Source organism: Notamacropus eugenii, chromosome 4, assembly GCF_028372415.1.
Source record: "Notamacropus eugenii isolate mMacEug1 chromosome 4, mMacEug1.pri_v2, whole genome shotgun sequence".
Taxonomy (NCBI): Eukaryota; Metazoa; Chordata; class Mammalia; order Diprotodontia; family Macropodidae; genus Notamacropus; species Notamacropus eugenii.
This window is the reverse complement of record NC_092875.1, coordinates 567,697-585,252: the sequence shown is the minus strand read 5'-3', so window position 1 is coordinate 585,252 and position 17,556 is coordinate 567,697. Positions and strand designations below refer to the sequence as shown.

The 17,556-nt window shown below is 45.7% G+C and overlaps 1 protein-coding gene and 1 long non-coding RNA gene across 2 annotated transcripts in view; one reads left to right on the top strand and one right to left on the bottom strand.

Annotated features, from left to right (window-relative positions):
* The first annotated feature begins 1,401 nt into the window (after nt 1–1,401).
* LOC140502779 (uncharacterized) overlaps nt 1,402–17,556 on the top strand; it is a 58,462-nt gene continuing 42,307 nt past the window's right edge. Inside the window, 5 exon segments of the mRNA XM_072606777.1 lie at nt 1,402–1,502; nt 1,886–1,950; nt 2,686–2,918; nt 11,545–11,671; nt 13,113–13,208. Of these exon segments, the coding sequence (XP_072462878.1) occupies nt 2,886–2,918; nt 11,545–11,671; nt 13,113–13,208 (256 nt within the window). The 5' untranslated portion in view covers nt 1,402–1,502; nt 1,886–1,950; nt 2,686–2,885.
* Nucleotides 1,405–14,301, bottom strand: LOC140502782 (uncharacterized). Its single transcript, XR_011966564.1, has 3 exons — nt 14,013–14,301; nt 2,378–2,560; nt 1,405–1,489 (listed from the first exon to the last, which is right to left on the bottom strand). It is a non-coding gene; the product is annotated as an uncharacterized lncRNA (long non-coding RNA).

Sequence of the window (17,556 nt, the reverse complement as noted above, 5' to 3'; positions counted from 1 at the left end):
CCTTCTGGCTGGGTGACCCTGGCTAAGTCACTCAACCTTATTTGCCTCAGCTTTCTCATCTCTCAAATGAGCTACAGAAGAAAATGCAAATCATTCCAGTATCTTTGCCAAGAAAACCCCAAGTGGGGTCAGGGAAGTGCTGCACAGGGCCAAAGCTACTGGACAACAATGTCCTAGTTACATGGAAGGCAGGACTTGTGAAGGAGAGGCAAGCTGGGTCCTGAGGTCCTGATGTAGGGTGATAATGGAGGAAAGGGCTCATCCTGGGGCTTCTGGGGCTAGGCACTGGGGGGCTCTTGGGTCTAGGAGAAACCTCCCTAAATTGGACAACTGTTGATGGTCCTGAAAGAAGTGAGAGTCCTTGATTTTTTAAGCTAAAGTCTTTCCCAGGTCTCAGTTTGTCTGAGGCAGTATCCATTTAGAGACTGAAGGCTGGTTTAATCAATTAAAATTTATATTCCTCTGGACAGAACACTTGTAGTCAGGATATGAGTCCCCATCAGGGAAGGAGGAAGGAAGGAAGGAAGGAAGGAAGGAAGGAAGGAAGGAAGGAAGGAAGGAAGGGAAGGAAGGAAGGTAATAGCATCATAGTGTAACTGGGACTGGCCAGTTGGTCCCCAGTGGGGCAGCCACTCCCCCTTACACAATGTGGTTCACCCTCGGTTCTCCACGCAGGGAGGGCAGGGTACTAGGTGGAGGGACAGCTCTGACTCAGGGTTCACTGAGGCTCTGACTGGTCTCTTCCCATCTAGGATCCCCAAGTCCCCTGTGCCTCTTGGGTCTCTACAGAAGGATGGGGAAGGGAGGCGGACAGAAGAGAAGGAGCAGAGGGAGGGAAGGAGCCCTCCTGTTCAGAGCATCTTCCTTTCCAAGCCTGCCCTCTCTGCCTCCTCCTTCCTCTGTAGATGCAGTATTACTTTCAGGGAGTCTGGTGCCAGTTTTATCCTGCCAGTCTTTCTTCTCAGGGGAGGAGGGAGTGAGTTGAGGGAGGGGGAGGGGAGGGGGTGGAGACACCGAGAGGAGGAGCTCTAACGGATGTTGGTGGGGCAGGTGCAGTTTGGTCATAGCGGGGTGGAGTTTGGAGGCCTGGGTGGAGTTTAGGGCAGAGAAGGGATCACGGCACTGGAGAAGGCATTGCATGGGATGCGGGGCAGGGCTTAGGGAGGGGAGGCAGGCAGGATCTCTGAGCCCTAGCCCTGGGTGTGATGGGAAGAATGGGCTCAGCCGTCACTGGGGGGCTGGAGGGTTGGAGGGGGCGGGGCTGCTGGGGATGAGGGGACCCTCCCAGAGTGGGCTGGACAGGAGCAGGAAGTGTCTGAGCCCAGAATGCTCGGCTCTCCCTCCACTTCAGATCTCTTCCTTTGCTTGGCTCTGTGCTCTCTCTGCCTTCCCCGGAGCCAGGATTCCTGTGCCTTCCTCTTGCAGTTGAGATCGCTCTCCTTTCCTGTGGTGCTGAGATCGCTCTGCTTTCCGGACGCCAGCTCTGTGCCTGCGGGTCCCAGGTAGGGCTGAGCCAGAGCATGGCGCCTCCTCCCCCACTTCCCCATTTCCTGGCTTCCCCTGTTGCCAATGCAATTCAGTCTCCTTCTCCTCATCAGACTTCATGGTGAGTGTCCTCCAGGCCTGCCAGGAGCACACCTTCCCCCGAAGTCTGGATTCTTGATGAGCTCCCTGCCCCTACAACTGTCCCAGACTCCCCATCACTTCTTAAATTCCTGCCTCACCTTCCCAAGATTTACCATTGGATAACACTTTTCCAGACTGTAGACTTTGCCCAAAGGATTCTGGGAGTCCTGATTTCAGCCTCCTATCCACCCTCATGTTCTGTCTCCCAGTCCCCTAATCTCTAACCACGTGGTTAGAAATTCCCTTCTCTTACCTTCAGATCCAGCCCCTTTTGGAGATCCAAGAATCCAACCTTCTTTCCTACATACCCAGGCCTGGACACAGGTACAAAAGCTCTTTCCTGGCCCCCTTTCTCTGCACCCATGGCTCTGGGGCTGCTTCCTTGTCAGAACCCAGGCATGTGGCTCCCTCTCTCCAGTCTCTCTTTAGGGATTCCAAGCCTAAGCTCTACCAGAGTATCCCAACAGTTCTCCCCAGCTCCCATGAGACCCCAGGACACAGTCATCTTGCTTCCCCAGGCTCAGTGTCCCCCTGGATCCTTTCTGTCCCTCTAGTGTCCTTGACCTCCCTCCATGAGCTATGTTAGATGGTCTTGCCTCCCAGACCTTACCCCTGCTCCCCTTCCCCATGCCTCCTGCTGCCCTGCCTCAGGTCCCATGCCAGGGGGCTGAATCCCGGACTGTATTTTGTCTCCCAGCCTCAGGCTTCCCCTAATCATTCAAGAGCCCTCCACCTCCTCAACCTCCCCTACCTTCCCTCTCTCCTAGATCAAGCAGTCAGTCTGTAGTCTAGATAACATGTGTGTGAGTCAGGCAGAGGGAATGCAGGGCAGGCAGACGACCATGTGGAGGGGGAGCTCTGCCTGAGGTGCCACTGAACCTCTGACTTTTCTCATCTCATCTGGGATCCCAAGCTGCCTCTGTGTCCTGGGTCTCTGTGGGAGGATAGAGGGAAGGGGGAAAGGAGACAAGGAGTAAGAGAGGGAGGGCAGTAGTCTTCCTTGTCAGACCATCTCCATTTCCAACCCTGACCCTCCCTTCTTCTTCCTTTTCTATGTAGAGTGGAGTCTCTCCCCTGAGGATGGTGCCAGGGCCTTTGTGACTGCTGTGGGGCATCACTCTTGTGAATCCCTGTAGGCCAGCCTGGTGTGTAGGAAGTGAAGAGGAAGACCTCTCCCCCTCTGGGATCCTTCTCCCTGCCCAGCTCAGTCTGCACAGGACCCAGGCCTGGCCCCAGCAAGGAGTCTGTACCCAGAGGGAATGGCCCCTGGGAGACACAGCCACCCTCCCCAGGTAAGTGCAATCTGTGCCCAGACGTCAGCCCAAGAAGCTATTGCCAGAGACATACACCATGGTCTATGAAGCTGCCAGTATGGTCCTCATGGAGCATTTCTTTACAGATGTAGGCATGAAATTGAATAAGGTATTAACAACACTGCCCTGCTCTCTGCTGCTTTTAGTAAAACTGATTCATTGGCACTTTGGTTGGGGAGTTTTCTTAGCAAGGTCAGTGGAGTGGTTTGCCATTTCCTTCTCCAGCTCATTTTACAGATGCAGAAACTGGGACAAGCAGGGTTAAATGACTCATCTAGGGTCACACAGCTAATGTGTGAGGCAAGATTTCAGCTCAGGATCTCCTGAGTCCAGGGTCAGCATTCTATCCCTAGTTCCATCTAGCTGCTCCAACAACTCAGAAGCTGTGTACAAGCGAACTTTGCACTGTATGAAGTGGTGTTAACTCTGAGAGGGAAGGCTCCAGCAATTTGGGGGACCAGGAAAATCATTGTTTTCAGAAAGTGCCATTTTAGCTGAGCCTTTAAGGAAGCCCAGAGCAGGCATGTAGGGTTTGGGTTAGGGTTGGGGCTGAGAACTTTGCAGTCATGGGAGAGAGCCATTGGCAAGGCATTTCGCATTGCCTGACATTTTTCTTTTCCTTTTTTTAAATTTTGTTTGATTGTTTTGTTGATGTTTCCTGGAGTTTCTAGCTTCAACTTGCTCAATTCTGATTTTTAAGGATTATTTTCTTCACTGAACTTTTGTCCCAACTTCCCATCTGGCAAATTCTACCTTTTAAGAAGCTCTTTTCTTCAGTATTTTTTGTGCCTCCCTTGCTAAGCTGTTGCCTCTTTTAATGATTGTCTGCCATCCCTTATTTCTTTTCCCATCTTTTTCTCTCCCTCTCCTAATTGATTTTTCAAACCCCTTTTCAGCTCTTCTGTGCCCTGAGGCCAGTACACATTTGTCTTGAAGGCTTTGGATGTTGGGTTGTGACTCGGTTGTCCTCTCGGTGTGCTTTGATCTTCCTTGTCACCACAGTAACTTTCTATACTCAGAATTTTTTTTTCTGTTATTTGCTCATTTTTCCAGCTGATTCCTTGCCTTTTAACTCTACTGAAGTTGGGCTTTGCTTTCAGCGTGGAGGGCTCACTGCTGCCTGGCCTAGAGGCCTGTGGGCTACCCGAGTCTTCTTACCTCACCTCCCGAGGTCTTCGGTTGGCCAAACCGGATGCTCGTATGAGAGAAAGGACGTTCCAGAGTCGAACAAGGGTTGAGCTTTATTTCAGGGTCTAGTTACAAGTGCAGGGGATTCTTCCTTAGGAGGGATAGAAGAATCTCCCAAGGAGGCAAAGATCTTACAATAAGAGATTGGAAGTAGAAGTACAAGTGGGGAGAGAGGGGGAGGGGAGAGAAGGAGAAGAAGAAAAGCGGAGCCTTGTGTCCTCTTTGGCTCCTCACGTGCTAAGAGAGCTTTCAGGCTTCCCTGATCCTACTTAACTCTCCAGCAGCATAGTTTGCATCTAAATACCGTGCTGTTAGGTAGCTAGGTGTGCTCCAATCCGGGACAATCTCGAGGGCGGGGAGATCTCTCTCCCATCACGTTTCTCACGGGAAGAGGCGGAAATACAGGAGATAGCTCGGTTCACCTCGATTCCCAGCCGTTTCCTGGGGGGGTCTCGTGAGAGCTCTAAGATTTAGAAGTTCCCACCTTTACCCGCCCGAGACTGTCCACAAGGTATTGAGCTTCCAACCCCAACACACTGCAAGTTTTCAGTTCTGCTGAAAGGTGGTAGGAACTAAGGAGGGGTGGGCTGACTTCTCTCCTGGCCTATGCTCTGATCTGGGAGTGACCACAAGCATTCCTTTCTGCCCGGGAACTGTGAGGAGGGTTCCCCCGCAAGGGGTCCCAAGCTGTGGTGTGCTCCTCCTCATACTGAGATTGTCAAGCAGGCCTGGCACCCAGATTAGAGCATGGTCAAAACCACAGGTCCAGCCCCCAGAGCCAGCAGAGGGACCCCTGTAATCTCATTCTAAATAGTGACTGGACCCTGTATCATGTGTGGGCTGAGAGGTCCAGAAGCTGCCCCAGCACATTCTTTCTGGGCCCAATCTGGACTAGGGCAGTTTGCATTGGACCATGCTCTCCTCTCCCCTAGGTGGGACACACCTTTTCCCCTCTCACCTTCACAGCCAGATCTCCTTTCTTTCTCCACTTTCCCCTCCCCCTCACCTCCTCTCCTGTGCTCTTCTCTATTTAAAATCAAAGAGGTCACGTGACCTTCTCCACCCTCCTTCTCCTTGACCTCCCTCCAGCCTCTGATGCTGTTGGACACTTTATCCTCCTTGATCTTCTCTTTCTTCCAGGCTTTTAGGATCCCACTGTCTCCTGGTTTTCTTCTATCCTATCTGACTACTTCTTTTCTGTCTCCTCTGGGTCTTCCTGGGCTCAAACCCTCTGACCATAGGGGTCCCTTGGGGGTCCAGCCTTGGTCCTCTCCTCTTTTCCCTCTGTACTACTTTCCTTGGTGATTTCATCAGCTCCCATCAACATCATCACTATCTCTGTGCTGATGACTCTCACAAGAACCTTTCCTGCCCCAGTCTCTCTGCTGACTTCCAGTCTTGTATCCCTAGTTGCCTACCATATATCTCCAACTGGATGGCCCTTAGATATCTTAAACTCAATGTATTCAACACAGAGCTTGTTATTTCTACCCCAGACATTACACACACACACACACACACACACACACACACACACACACACACACACACACACACACTCCTAGTTTCCCTATTACTGTAGAAGGCAACACTATCTTTCCATCATCACCTAGTAGTTGTCAAGTCCTGAAAGAAAGCAAAGGAATGAGTTGAGGAATAAAACACCTTACACTGAGATAACAGGGTAGCAAACCTACCATCCTGGGGATGCCAGGTATGTTTCCCCACCAAATATACCCATCAAAAAGTTTTTATAGTTTTAGGAGAACAGAGGGAGGAGGCAGTATGAGGTAGCAAGCCCTGGTCCTGAGACCCCAAGGGCCCTTGGCAGCCACCTCATTCCAGCTGCTCTGCCCTTCCTGCCATGAATCCCAGTGTCAGGGAGGAAGGACACTAGAAGCTGAGATCTAGCTTGGGCTGGGCTCCCCACAAGGCAGTGTCCCTGGAGAGGGGTCACCTTAATGTGTGGTTCAGCTCAACCTGATCCAAAGTAAATGTCTTAAGAGCCCGAAGGTAAGGACAGGACTGAAATGCTGGCATTACAGGGATCATTTAAGGGAGGGGCAACCCACGTTATATCTGGTATTTTTGTCATTTTGTAAACAGTTTTCTGTCAGAGTCATCCCAGCCTCTTTTGTATCTCTTCACCCACTTATCCAGTATGGTGCAAAGGCCTATTAGTTTCACCTTGGCATCATCTCTAGACTCTGCCCTTTCTCTCCTCTCCCTACCACCGTTCTAATGGACGTCTCCATTGCCTCATGCCTGGTCTATTGGGATAGCCTACTGGTGGGTCTGCCCCTCTCATAGCTCTGCCACCTCCAAGCCATTCCTCATTCAGCCCCTAATCATTTCCTGCAGTGCAGCTCTGATCAGGTCATTGCCCTCCCAAACAGATTCCCGCAGTTCCCTATTTATTGCCTCCAGGATCAAACAGAAAATACTCTCACTACCAGTCAAAGCCCTTTATAACCCATCCTGCCCCAACATATACCCTTACTCCAGTGGCCCTGCCCTCGTGCCTTCTCTCAGCTCTAGGCGCTTTCAATGGCTTTCCCCAAGCCTGGAATCTTCTCCCTCCCCAGTTCAGACTACTGACCTCACTGTCTTCCTTTAAGTCCCCTCCAACAACTACAAAGCCCCAGGAAGCCTTCCCTAACCCTCTTCATCCTTTCTCCTTCCCTCTTCCAGTCCCGGCCTGTTTGTCCCAGCCTTGCTTCCTTTGGATATATTGGTTTGCTTGGTGTCTCGCACATTAGATGCTGACCTCCTTGAGGGCAGGGACTGCCTTCTGCCTCTTTTTCTACCCCCAGTGTTTATCATTGTGCCTGGCACATGATAGGTGCTTTATAAATGTCTATGGAAATGGATTGACCATTTCTAGTCCTTGAGGAGACCTTGTCACATCACTCTCTTCTCCCTGGGCTGTCTCCTCCTCCACCCTTTCCTGTATGTCCCCTGGTTGTCCTGTAGGGCCACCAGTGGACCTTCTCCTGCAGGCAGGATGTCAGAAGGCTCTGTCCATGATACCTCCTACCATCCTCTGCACTCTAACCTCCCGCAGGGTTTCTCCTTCCTCCCTGCGTGCCTGTGTACTTTCAGAAAGGAATATTTTCCTGATCTGTCTGTTCTAGTCCACATTTGTTTACTGCTCCTGCATTTCTTTAGTGTGGGGCATTAAGAAGCAAATAATCTCTTCCTTTCTGGTTTTCTTTCCAGAAATGTTTCCTTCTCCTCTTCTTTTTGGAATATCCACTTTCCCCCGATGTTGTTAAACTCCCATCTGCAGGATCAGTCACCTACAGCATCCTGGGTTCCAGAGTGTTCTGGAACAGGGCTTCTTAAACTTTTTTCCCTCTTGAGCCCTTTGCACAGAGAACATCTTTTGAGACCCTGGGTCTATAAGATAGGTATACAAATCAAAGCATTTACTGATGATAAATCTTAAAGAAATTTTTTCCCTGATTATCTTTCCTTTTTAACCTGGGAATTTGGAATCTGAGCTCTGACATGCCTGTGAATTTTCTTCCCATGATCCTTTTGGGTGTGATCAGTGGATTCTTTCCATCTCCACTTTCCCTTCTTGTTGTAGAACTTCAGGGCAATTGTCCTTAATAACTTCTTGTAAAACCGTACTGAGATTCTTCTTTTGACCATAACTTTAACGTAGCCTGGAAGTTCAGACATTGTCTCTCCTTCATCTGTTCTCCAGATCAGTTGTTTTCCTAAGGATGTGTTTCAGATTCTTTTCTCTTTTTTCTACTTTTATTACATCTTAGTGTCTTATCACATCATTCAACTCTACTTGGCAAATACCAGTTTTCAAGGAGTTAGTTTCTTCTTTTGGAATTCGTATCCCTTTTTCTAATTAGTTAGATTTCTTTTCATCATTTTCTTGAATGACTTTCTTTTTTTTTCCAATTTTTACTCATTGTCTTACATTTGGTTTTGGAAATCCTCTTTATTTTCTTCCTTACAGTTTTATATGTCTTGTTCCAATTGCTTGACTTTCTTTTCCACAATCTACTTGATTTTCTTTTTTTTTCTAATTTTTCCTCATTCTGTTTGACTTGACTTAGAATTATTTATTACAATTTTCTTGAGTTCTGTTGATTTTCTCCTATTTTTCCTCATTCTCTCTTCTTTGATTTTTTAACTCCTTTTTCAGTTCCTCCAGGATTTCTTTTTGGTCTGTCACCCACTTGACATCTTCTTCTGAATGTCATCCAGACTTTCTTTTATACCCAAGGAGTCATCAGTGATCAGGTTCTTCTTCCTTTCCCTCCTCATTTTTATGTTTCATTTCTCTTATTTTTTTTAATCAGCTTCCTTTGACTACAATCAAGTTTTAATCCAAATTTAGTGGCTACTAGGTCTCAGGTCCTCCTTACTCTTGTGTTCTGCATTCTCTCTGGAGGCTCAGCCTCTGGGATTCCTCCCTTCCGCCCACCTGGAGCCCAAGTCACACTGTCCTGAAAATGTTCCTTCTTCCTGTGGTACCACACTCACTGGACGTTGGTCACTCCTCCTTGCCCACAGCCACAGCCCAGGATTATGTGTGGGCAGCACTGCCAGGCTTGCCTTCTAGAGTCATTACAGAGTCCATCTGTCTTCCCTCACTCAACTTCTGCTGTTCCATAGGTGAAAGTTTGTGAGTTCAGATTCTGGAGGTGAAAGTTCTAGAGGCCTGGTCTGCTTCCCTCTGGGACTGCTGTTTGGTAGTGCAGTGGAGTTGGCCTTGAAATGTCTACACTGCCCTCAGCCCCCAGAGTCTTCTCTGAGGTCCTCTCAAGTTGTCCTCCAGCTGCTTTACCCCTTTGTTTTTGCTTCTCTATTTTCATTTTATGGTAATTTTCTCTCTGTGGAGGAAATCCAGAGAGCCTAGAAATTCCTGACCCATGCTGCCATCTTCCCTGAATGCATGCACTGGTTTTTTTTCCAGAGATGATCTGTGAATTCTAAAATTGAAGTGTCTTTTTTCCATTTTCATAAGTCCTGGCCAATTGTCTTTGATAAAGTGAATCCTACACTTGTAATAGAGATAAAAGAAAATGAAATGGAAGACCATCAGATTTCAAGCTCTTTGGCCACACACATGCTGTACATATAGTAACTTGGAAACAGGTGACCACTTCCAAGTAAAAGGGTATTTGTAAGGATTAAAGCATATAATAATAGCAGAAATATAATATGATATAATGGAGAAAAACTTACATGAATGTCATAGCCTAGTCTCAAAGTTCCCAGGTTCAGGTGAAAATATTGAAAACAATGAGAAAAAAATCATTCCAATCCTGTGGAAATCTAGTGAGGATTTCCCAAGAACCAGCAGATTCCACTCTAACAGACAGAAGGTCTTGGGACATGACATTTCAAAGAACAGAAGAATTATGATTGCATCCAAAAATAATGTACCAGCAAAGTGAGTGTAATCCTGGATGAAAATAAAAATGGCTGTTTGATGAATTGTAGACCTTCAGGTTTGGATCAAACAGAGCAGAACTCATTGGAAAATTGGATATAAAAGATCCAGAGGAAGTATAAGGAAAACGTTAAATTAAAGATTGCTTATAAGGCCCCCATTAAGGTCAAACTGTTTGCTTATTGTTTATGTATGGAAGAGTTAACAGTATGCTTAGAACTGTCATCATGTCATCAATGTAATTTGAAATAAAGATGGTGCCTGAATTGTGCATGATGGGGTAATGAGAAAAAAACTGGGCAGGAAAAGTCAAAGGGGAGAAGTGATATTGGAAAGAGGGAGCATGAAAAGAAGAACCCAGAGAGAGGAAGCAAGTCGGGATGGAGGGATGATGATATTGGGGCCTTCCTTTCATCTGAGTTGAAAAAGAACCAACATGTACATGTGGAAGTGGGTAGAATCTTCTGAGCATGTAGGGAGAGGAGAAAATTGGGGAACAGGCTCAGGGAGGGAGTTTTCAGAGGGTGTGGGGACTGGGATTTAGGAAAGTCAGGGAGAACATGGGGGCACATTTTCAGGCTCTGTGGATTCACATTGGAGGAGAGGATCAGGGTATTCTTGGAGGCATTGGTGAATTGGAGCAGTAACTGGGTGGGGGAGAAGATAAAGTCAAAGGGATAGAGTGAAAAAAGACCCTGAGAAAGAACATCGTGAGTAAAAATAAGACTGGAAAGACATTCACAGATAATGTTTATAACTTTTAATGTGAGTGGGATGTTTATAGCAACTGTCTTTGTGGTGACAAAGCCCTGGACGTTGCAGTGATCCCCATCATTTTGGGACAGGCTGAAGAGGTTGTGCTCCGTGGTTGTGATGGAAGAAAGGATGGAATTAATGATGTTAGAAATGGATAGAAAGACTTGAACAAAGTGGTTAAAAGCAAAGTGAGCAGGAACAGGAAAATATCATATACAGTAACAGCAACATAGTGTCAGAAGAGTTAGAGCAAATAAGTCATTTTGACTATTCTAAAGGCACCAAATAAAAATAAAGGAAATGTAAACAGTGACACTATCTGCATCCAGATAAAGAACTGACAAATAGTAGAAATATGGAAAATTTTTATACACATGTATGTGTGTGTATGCACATATACATATACATACAGGCAGACATTTATATACATGGTAGCCATCTCTAGGGTTGTAGAGGGAGAGGAGAAACAAAAGAAATTTACCTGATAACCATTATATTATTTGAGGAATGTCAAGTTGTACATGGTAGATTTGCAATTTCATGTATGATAATTTCTTACATTTTGCTCTTATAGAAATGCTCATGTTGTTCCTTGCATTGTAAATAAAATATTCATTTTTCACAAAAGGTAAAATCCATTTCCTAATCCTAAGGAGCTCACATTCCCATGGAGGAGACAACGTGCAAATCATCTTGTACATGTCTATTTGGTATATAAAGTATTGTCATGCATTCATAGGCATATGTGTATATAGATATATTTATGTATATATAATATACGAATTTGGTCTCTGGCTTCCCCTTCCTCTGATCCATAAGTTCTCTGCTTTGGTCTCTGTGTTCTTTGGATTAAAGTACAACTTTCTATAACTCCCTTCAATATGAAAGGAAATAAGTTCTAGAGTTTACCATGGCTAAACATATCACTTTTGATAAAGAAGATATTTCCTATCCCCTCTCTCATGCTCCTCCATACATCCACCAACCTCACAGATGGAACACAAACTTTCTCCCGGATTCCACAGGGAGATGTATTTCAGAAGAAAATATTTCTCTGTTTTATTCCAAATGATCATGGAAATGCCTTTCTAAAAATTCCATTAGGCTCTTAAAGAATATGGTTTTAGGGGTTGACTCTGACTCTCATAAAGAGTCTGACCTTTGGGCAAATCCCTTCTCTGCACTTCAGCTTTGTGAAGTTTTCTTCAGCTCTACATCCGATGATGTTTAATGATTTAGGGGTTGGTGACATTCAAGGACGTGGCTGTGGACTTCACCGAGGAGGAGTGGGGCCTCTTGGACCATGCTCAGAAGGAGCTGTACAAGAGGGTCATGCTGGAGAATGCCTGGAACCTGCTCTCCCTGGGTAAGGACACTTCCTCTGGTAACACTGAGTCTGCCATCAAAGGAATGTATACAGGGTTTGGAGCATTTATCAGTTATTAGAGAGAAGTGTTGATCTCCTGTGCCGCTGCCTGGTGTTTCCACTAGAAAGTCTTTGCATTGTGGGAAAGGAACCTGAGGGTTTCCTTAATGCTCCTGATGCTTCCCATATTTAGGTAGCTTCAAATTAGTGTGCAAGGACTGAGACATGGAGCCAACCTCTGGGTCATTCAGTCTGACCTTCACCTGGATGGGAATTGGGTCTGCCAAGTCTTTGAAAGCTGCTCAGGTGGCTTCTCCTTACAAGCCTGGCCTCTGGGATGGGTTGAGGATCCAGAATATTCTCCTTTTAACAAGCTTCAGTCATGGCTTCTACTTGTCCCTCCTTTAGCATTTGCCCTGAATCCTCCTTCCTGTTGCCCTCAAATTCCAGCAGAGATGGTGGGAAATAAAGGGAGGGAAGAAACATTTGTTTCCACCTACTGTGTACCAGGTGCTGGGCCCAGGGCTTTCTTTACAATGTTATATCACTTCATCCTCACAATAACCTTCCAAATTCGGTGATATTATTCTACCCATTTGACACTTGAGGAAACTGAGGCAAATGAAGATGAAATGATTTGTTCTGTGGCACACAGCTAGTAACTGTGTGAGGCTGAATTTAGACTCTGGCATACCTCACTCTAGGCCCAGGGCTCTCTCCATTGCACCATCAGCTGCCTCTCATTTCTAGACAATGGAAAGCATGCCATGAGGCCGTCCTTCCATAAAGAAGCTTCACCAAAACCAAATTTTTTTATTCCAGGCTGGTTCCATGGCCTTCTCCACGACTTTTCCCCAAAGCTCAGAAAAGAAATGCTATGAGACCATCCTTCAGGAGTCCTGGGAACCACCCTGGGGTCCTTCCTTACATGTCCCTGGCTTTGCCAGGAATAAAAGACTGTCTGAGAAGTAGAATTTAGACCAACTAAGATTTATTCAGTTTGCAAGCAGGAGACTCTCAGCTAAACAGGCCAAGATGCCTCAAATGAGCAGTACACAAGGTTTCTATAGGTTTCAGGGAGTGGGGAACAGGAGAGGGGGAAAGGGCAAAAACTGGCTTATATAGTTTCCTGTTCTGGGACTCTAGTCTGGTTTTGCATAATAAGCCTTTTTAGCCCAATTTGGAATGAGGAGTTTCTACAAGAGTGGGACTTGAAAGCATGGGAAGATGAGGTGTGGCTCTTTCTCAGAACAGGCTGTGCAACAGGATAATGTAACACAGGCTTTTTTGGGTTCCTTACATTACAAGCACTAATGGATGAGTAGAGGTTCATGTGTGTGAACATAATGGAATGGAGCAGTTGTGGGTCTGAACGCCTTTCCCTAAAGAGAACTGAATGACAACTTTCTCTCCATGCTTGTTCCTGACTCCTCATGCCCAGGGTTTCCAGTTCCCAGAGAAGACATCATCTCTTATTTTGAGCAAAGGGAAGCACCATGGATGCTGGCGCAAGAAGGTTTGGGGGGCTGTTGTACAGGCGAGTGAGGTGAAAGCAGGTATATGGGAGCTGGGGTTACAAGAGACTGTTATGCCTTGTGGTGAGGCAGGTGCTCAATGTGGGGGAAGGAAGACCAAATTTTTTAGATGTTTCTAGGCAGTGTCTTCATAGATCAGTCACTGAACCACTAAACCTCAGTTTCTCCATCCTTAATGAGAGGTATTTGGACTCCATGGCCTTTCATCTTCCTTCCAGGGATAAATCTATGATCCCCCAAAAAAGGAATTGTTTGGCATTTGGGGGCATGGGATTCTCCTGAAAGTATAAAAGGGTTTAAGCTCTCCTGTATGAGCTCTTTCCTACACCTTCAAGTCAACCAGCTTCTAAGTGTCCACTCTGTTCCAGACCCAGTACAAAGCACCAAGCACATCAATCAATTCAAGGGACTTTCCCTGCTCCATGGAGCACACAGTCTGGTGGTGCAGAGAACATTCCAACAGCTATGTAGGAACTCAATATGGACAGGATGAATTGGGCTAGTAAAGAGAGGGAAGGCCCTAAATTTCAGGAGGACAGGGAAAGGCTTCTTGTGGGAGGTCAGCTCTAACTGGGGATTCAGGGAAGCCAGTGAGAACATTGTAGGCATCTGGAATGGCAGAAAAACCCCCACAGAGTCCAGAGGTGGAAGGTCCTGTCCCTGAAACAGAAAGGAGGACCATACACATGGATTATAACATATATGGGGTAGGGAAGGACAGAAGGGAGAAAGAAGACTGGAAGAGTAGAAGAGAAATAGGTGATGAAGGGCTTTCACAGCCCTGGAGACGGATTTATATTTCATACCTTGGCTGGGGAGCCATGAGAGGCTGTTGAGTACATGGTGACATGGTCAGGTGAATTCTTAAGGAACATGAACTTGGTAACATGATGGTGGATTGACTGGACTGAGGGGAGAATTGAGGCAGTTAGGCCAACCAGCAGCCTGTGACACTCTGTTAGGTGTGGGGTAACTGTGGTCTGAACCAAGAAAGTGACCACGCTGAGATAGAACAGTGTCTATGGAATGATGTCACAAAGGTGGAATCAGCAGAACTTTGGAACTGATTGAACATGGGCATCAGGCGTGTGAATGTGTGAGAACTGATTAGGTGTGCATGGCATTTCATTTGGAGCTTGGACTCTTGGAACGAAGACTTGGGTAGTATTAGCAATGGAAAAGATTGGGAGGGTTGGGGGAAAGAGAATGAGTTTCCTTTCGGTTATGGTAGAAGTAGAACCAGGAGAGAGTAATGTCATTAAAATGTAGGAAGGGGGAGCCTGACAGTGTCAGAGCCTGGAGAGAAGTCAGGAAGGATGAGGGTTAAGAAATGTCCTTTAAATTTTAGCAGTTTCCAGAATATTGGTAATTTTTCAAGATGTATTTGACTTAAACAATAAAATTGGATAATGGAATGCAGAGAGTTTCTCTTTTTTCTTTTGACTCTTCTAAATGCCCAAATGAGCTATAAAGACAAAGAAAGATGCTCTCAGCATAGAAAGAACTGATAAATGGAAATATATCTGGAGTAATTTTACATCAATGTACCTTTTTGTGTCTAATGGTAGCCATGTGTTGGGCAGTGTGATGGGGTAGAGAAAAAAGAGAAAACAGAAAAAAAAGTTTCAGTGAGGGCCAGGGAAAGGAGTTGGAGACACCAAATGGAAATGACCATAAAATGGAAGAAAGATATTGGGCCCCATCTCTTGGGGATGTTTAGATCAAGTGAGAATGCTTTAAGGTTTTGCACGAAGTCGTTTTATTTGTGGTAATAGAGAGAAGGTCACTAGTGTGGATAGAGTGAAAAAAGGAAATTGTAGAGGAGGAATATATGGAGGTAGATGAGGGGGTAGAGCGAGATGATTTGCATGTGTAAGGGGATTTTCTTTATTAAGCAGAAGAATGATGTTTCCATGTGATCTCTTGGTCAAAAAGGAGAAGACACCTGATTTATGTGAGATGAGGAGGACAAAATAGCCCTTGACAAATGTCTAGTTTTTTTTTTCAGTGTCTGGGAGTGGGGCAGAAGCAAGCCATAATGGATGGTTGGGGATGAATGAAAAGATCTGGAAAAGCTGTTGTGGCAAGTGGCACAAGGTATCAGTTAGGGAGGTGGCCCAGGATTGCCTTGCCCCAGTGAGGGCCCAGCTAAAATCATGTAGCCTAAATTGGTAGTGGATCTGGCAGCCTGGTTTCATGATTTCCTCTCTGTATACCAGGCTGCATATGAGGAGATGGATAGATGGCTGCTGTCTTACTCAGGAGTCTTCCAAGGCTAAACTTTCTATAAGTCATGAGTCTAAGTACCTTTCCTAATCTCTGTGGCTAATGCCTGTCCCCATTCTTGGAGATGATTGCCCAGGTTCCTGGAGGTGACCACCAAATCAGTTTAAAGAACAAGGAGTTAGAGGCCCACATGTGTCCTCTGGTGGGAGACCTTTCAGGAGCCTAGAAAGAAGCCTCTGTAATCTTCAGTACTGGTTCTGGTCTGGTTCCATCAGGATTAGGTGACTACAAGAGATGACTGAGTACAAGAAAGAGACAGAAAGTGGACTGAGGCCTGAACATGCATTCAACAAGTAGGGGAGAGACCAGAATGCAGGGAGTAGATGTAGAGGCTAGGGACTGCTGACAGCCCTGGGCCAAGGCAGGGAATCAATAAACATTGATTAAGGGCCTTCTATTTTAGTCACTGTGCCAAGCCATGAGGAAACAAAGGAAGGCAAAAGACAGTCTCTGCTGTCACACAGCTCAGAATCTAGTTTACAAACAAATGCTGATACAGGGGACAGAGTGTTGTGGAATGGAAATACATTAACAAGGAAAGTAGGGAATAAAAGGAGTGAGGATAATACAGGTTTAAGGAGGAGAACAGAAAAGGGGGAGGAAACAGTCACAGGGAAGTGAAAGTAAGAGGTCACATTTATGCAGCAGCTTCTACGTGTCATGCAGTGTAGAAATATTGTTTCATTTTGTATTCATCTGAACCTTAGATGCTATAATTTTGTAAAGAAACTGAGGCAAACAGAGGTCCTGTGAGTTCCCCAGGGTCACAGGGCTAGCAAGAGTCTGAGGTGGGATTAGAATTCAGGTCGTCCTGATTCAAGGCCCAGCACTCTGTCCACCGCACCACCAGTTGTATTCTGACCTTGTAACAAAATATATTAAAAATGTTCACTCAGTTTTTTTTTTTTTACTAACCACTCACATGAGTAACATGAAAAGGTGAGAAGTTCAAATCTTGCCATTTCAGTAAGTGGCATCTTAAGGTCTGTTGATGTGGCAAAGTTGTGGTAGTCCATGATGGTTCCATGATGGACTCCAATGTACATGCCTGGTGATGATGGTTTTCTAATAGCCTGCTCTCACTGCTGTATGAATATAAATCCACATGAGACTTTCATCTGGTGATTTCAGGTTTGATGAAATGTGATTGCAAGGTAGACCAAGAAGGAGAAGACAACTCCAGTGCAGTGATAGACAGACACCAACGGTCTTGGCGTGCCTGTGACTTTTTGCACATGAGTGTCCAACCTTCTGGTAAGTTTGGAAACAATTTGATATCAAGTCGAGAAACTGAAACAATATGTTGCAATGACAGTAGTCAGAAGCAGTCAGAGTTTGAGGCATTCACTGCATGGTCCCCAAACACTGTGCATTCCTCACCATGATTGCTTGGAATCCCTGCCAGAAGACAGCTATTCAGGTTGAAATATGCACATACTTCTTGTCCCAGAAGATAAATACCTTTGTCACCCAACTGGACAATTATTTACCAGGTAAGGTACCACTGACAAATTTTTAGCTCACATCCCTTTGATCATTATTCTTCAAGGAGTTTGTGAACCTCTCTCAAGAAATTGAGGCAGAACAAAATCCCTTATGCCTCAGGTAAATTCAAAAAAGTGTTGGTATTCTCCATGTGAACTAAGAGAACGCAACAGAAAATAAGACTGAATGTGATCCCAAGGGAGATTAGGTTATGGTTCCTGGTAGAACAGACCATGAAATAATTTTAATATTTAGTGCATGTGCACCAAATGGCATTGTATCTATGAGGAAAGGATTGAAAGTGTTTACAATGTAAGAGAAAGATTAAAGGTGGAGATACTTTGACAAGTACTGTGGACAGAGCAGGCCCATTCACAGAATTTGGATTCCAGGCTCAGCTGCTGGGACTTAGGTCTGAGTTGTGCATGTGATAACAATGGTGACCCTATTTGTGTCACAGAATTTTTGTGAGTATCCAATGTAAATTCATGCGTGAAACCCTTTAGCTAATAAATCATCCTTAGGAGGTGACTAAGGGCATTTTAAGTGGACTTTTTCCCTATGAAAATGGTTCTCTTT